General features: G+C 29.7%; 1 protein-coding gene across 2 annotated transcripts; it reads left to right on the top strand.

Moving 5' to 3' along the window:
• The first annotated feature begins 253 nt into the window (after positions 1-253).
• LOC145072877 (transcription factor MYB48-like) lies at positions 254-2,808 on the top strand. 2 transcript variants are annotated; one of them, XM_079019365.1, is made up of 3 exons: positions 254-477; positions 691-820; positions 2,157-2,808. In XM_079019365.1, exons 1-3 carry the CDS (start codon positions 342-344, stop codon positions 2,671-2,673), a joined length of 783 nt encoding a protein of 260 aa, XP_078875491.1. In that variant the 5' UTR covers positions 254-341; the 3' UTR covers positions 2,674-2,808. The 2 variants fall into 2 exon arrangements, with proteins under 2 accessions (XP_078875491.1, XP_078875492.1); XM_079019366.1 differs by having other exon boundaries at positions 335-515.
• Positions 2,809-4,018: the final 1,210 nt, after the last annotated feature.

Below are 4,018 nucleotides of genomic sequence, written 5' to 3'. Positions count from 1 at the left end.
GAACGGAATGAGGGATTAAATCAAACACCATCTCAACAATCTAAACACCAAGTCTCCAACTTTTATAAATTAATGGGCTGATGTCACCAAGGTTGTGACCTTGTAGGGTTCCCTTATCATCAAAGAACTCCAGAGACGTGTACGGGTGGGATTAAGTCTTCAGTCACACTCAAAACCCTATCACAAGATTCAACTCTCCCCACTCAAACAACACGATAAGAACACCAGTATAAATTAGAACCCTATTGTCCACCAAATTTTCCAAGTTAGTGACTCACTTCACCTGCAACACAAGATTCTTGAGAGAGAGAGAAAAAAAAAAAGAACGAAAGAAAAAACAAATGGGCCAAGAAGATGATATGATGATGTCGATGTCGATGAGGAAAGGGCCATGGACAGAGCAAGAAGATGTTCAGTTGGTTTCTTTTGTGAACATGTTTGGAGATCGACGATGGGATTTCATAGCAAAAGTTTCAGGTTTGAAGGTGGCGGGAGATACAAAAATGAAAACATAGGTAGTAATTGATTACTGTTAGGGTTAAAGGTTTTTGTTGCCATGGAAATTACTTAACAAATCTAGTAAAAGTTGTGCACTTTTATAAACAAAATCAATCTTTAAATTACTTACTTCTGTCTAACCTACCCAAATATAATTTTGGGGACTATTTTTTTGAAACTTAAATTATTCAGGTTTAAAAAGAACCGGAAAGAGTTGCAGATTGAGATGGGTAAACTATCTACACCCAGGTCTCAAAAGAGGCAAGATGACTCCTCAAGAAGAGCGTCGAATCCTTGAGCTTCATTCTAAATGGGGCAATAGGTTCGAGTTTTTATCCATTAATTTATTTATTATTATTCTATAATTACTTTCAATTTGTATGTTTATTATTCGAAAATATATGCATATGTTTATTCCAATAATTTTGAGAAATCTCTGATCCATATTCCAAAGTTATGATCATGAGTCGACATATTTTTTTCTTTGTTATAATCATATTCGGGAAATACGGGGTTATCATTTTTTTTTTGTAAATATATATTTTGTTTATCCATGATATTGATTAAGCACAAATATATATCAACTTAGTAATTATTCTATATTCGCTTTTATTACTTTTGTTTTAGTTCATGAACTCATAAAGCTAACCAGAATTATTCTACCATTACAAGTCGAGTTGTCTAACTTACGTTATAGACTTATATTCTTTGATCATAAAAGTATTCTTGAAAGGATTTGGCTCAGAATTCAGAAAGCATGTATGCATATTTGAATGGACTTTAGTTTATATCCACTGACGTTTGATACTGAAATTATATATTAATAAATAAATAAATAAATAAATAAATAGATATTTTGGCACTTTATGATTCATTTCTTATACAGAATGACGTTTAGCGGCGTCATAAAACATTTATGTTAATCTTGGTTTGTTTTCCAAACATACATAAAAATGTTACATAACTCGCAAATACCAAAACGAGAGTGAAGTTTATTATAATTACTGTTCAAAATGAACAAATTATATATCTCTGTACTAAAAAAAATTTAATAGTTATTAGTGTCATTTGTTATATTTATGTTTTTCATTTCAAATATTCTATAAAAATAAAACTTGTTATTTTCTCATCATTTTTTTATTTTTTTAAAATATAGATGTTAATAATAAGTTAGACAACTATTTATTTGATCCATGATTTTTAGATGATTTATAAATTCGTCTTGAATAAGTTTCGGTTATAATTGCCGACAATTAATTATATATCTATATTAAAAATCGTATAAAATCATGTTTAATTAATAATTTATTAATAGTTATGAGTTTTACTATAAAATTTTAATTATTTTTATAACGATGGTTCCATTCAGACTATAACTTAATACTTAATATAATACCAAATTAAATACTAGCTAGAGAAATGATTAGCTTTTAACGGAAATATTAAAATAATAATATAATAACTAGGAAGATGACCAAATAGTTAAGTGGAACTGAACAAGAAATGACAAAATATGTACAAGTTGTATTATCTTATTTACATGCTTTATAAGTTAGCGATATATATTTAAAAGAATTATAAATTTATGTTTCTTTTCTTGAGTTTATCCACAATTATTGCTGTTTTGTATGTACAATGACTATTGAATTGGCGTGTAGGTGGTCAAGGATTGCTCGAAAACTTCCAGGACGAACTGATAATGAGATTAAGAATTATTGGAGGACCCATATGAGGAAAAAGGCACAAGAACAGAAAAGAGCCTTATCTCCATCTTCATCGCTCTCAGATTCATCTTCTTACTCATCAATATATACTAGCAATCATACTGTCCATTCAATGCCAATGATGGAAACCAAAGAAAAAAGCTTCTACGACACCGGAGGGTTAGAAATGTTGACTATCACAAAGGGGGAAAGCAATAGCAATACCATTACAAGTATTGCTACTAGTCTTAACAATAGTAGTGAGGGAGAAGATGGATACAATTCAATGGATGAAATATGGAAGAATATAGATTTATTAGAAGACGATGGTATAAGACCTATTTTTGACACGTCCAACGAAATAACACCTTCTCCAATATGGGATTACTCTCTCAACACGCTATGGATGATTGATGGCCAAGAGGAGATAGGAAGTAATATGTTTTTTCCCGACAACAAGCGAGCAATTTAGCACAAGGTTAATCGGCTAACTTAGTTTTAAATCATAGATTAAATTGGTTGTTGATATTAAGATATTAAATTCAAACTCTTGTATGTCATGCTATTGAAATAATATAATAAACTCTTGTAAAAAAAGTTCTTACTATTACTATGTATTTATCTAAAACAATTTTTCAGTTAAAATCAAGGCGGACTCAATATGGGATAGCACGTGCCACCCCTCAAATTTTCCCGTTAATTATAAATTAGTCTAAAATCCGTTGGAAATTCGTTAGAAATCTATCCGGAATCACTCACGAATCCATTGAAATGTCACAAAGTCGGTAAGAATATCATTTGAAATATGTTACATACTTCCAAGAAATCGACTAAGAGCTTTTTTGATATACCTCTTACTAGTCCAGTAGAGGTTGACCAGTCATCATCATCTACACATATACCGAAGTACGCAACATATGGTGAGTTATAACACAACATAATAAAACATAAACATATGACACATATCTGACTTGTTATATAAGTAACCAATCATCTACATATATAGCGACTGATAATCAACCGGTCATCATCATCTTTGTTTCTTGTGGGCTTTTTAGGTTAAAGTAATAATTAATCAAACATGATTTCACAACGGAATTTCATATAAACAATTATGAGCACATGCAACCTAGAAATCTATGGCTTTTCTCATAATAGAAACATACTTTGAAAACTAATCTAATTAACCTTATGTAATCGAAAGTTACATAAAAAAAACATACATTTGCTTAATTTGAATTAAGCCAAACACCTCTCTTGAAAACTTTCTTGGAAAGAAAGCTCCAATAATGTGACAGCCTCTAATGTGTCACACCCAAACTCTAGGAAACCTTATGATAAAAAAATTAAAGATAAAAGAAGAAGGGTAATTTCAAAATTCTCTATAAGTTGTTTAAGGTTTTCAATCTCTCAATAAGTCCTTATTTATAGTTATAGGTAACCTTGATTTTAATATTAAAATAATAATATTTTAATCTGATTCAAATCACCTACCATATTAGCAAATGGAAAGACGACTCCAAAAACCCTCCACCATAGGAAGGTTCTATAATGCTTATCTTGTTTAAATATTGAGCAATTGAACTGGAACCCTTGCAGCCTTGATTAATTCTAATTAATCATTAATTAAATTAATTTTCATTAATTCGTAACTAATTACTTATTACCAATTAATATATTAATCATATAATATTTTAATAAATAATTTCTCTCTCTTAATATTAATCCAGGCTATTTCCTAGTTTTGAAGGCAACCTAAAAAGGACTTTACTTTTATTTACTAAGAATATTTCAATTTAGTTAAGACTTTATACACT

Source organism: Lactuca serriola, chromosome 9 (assembly GCF_051521515.1).
Source record: "Lactuca serriola cultivar US96UC23 chromosome 9, Lser_US96UC23_V15, whole genome shotgun sequence".
NCBI classification, from domain to species: domain Eukaryota; kingdom Viridiplantae; phylum Streptophyta; class Magnoliopsida; order Asterales; family Asteraceae; genus Lactuca; species Lactuca serriola.
This window is presented reverse-complemented; position numbering and strand designations above follow the sequence as displayed.

Coding starts and splice junctions, on each gene's coding strand:
- LOC145072877 (XM_079019365.1), top strand. CDS start 342: ATGGGCCAAGAAGATGATATGATGATGTCGATGTCGATGAGGAAAGGG. Junction 478..690: donor TTTCATAGCAAAAGTTTCAG/GTTTGAAGGTGG, acceptor TAAATTATTCAG/GTTTAAAAAGAACCGGAAAG. Junction 821..2,156: donor CATTCTAAATGGGGCAATAG/GTTCGAGTTTTT, acceptor ATTGGCGTGTAG/GTGGTCAAGGATTGCTCGAA.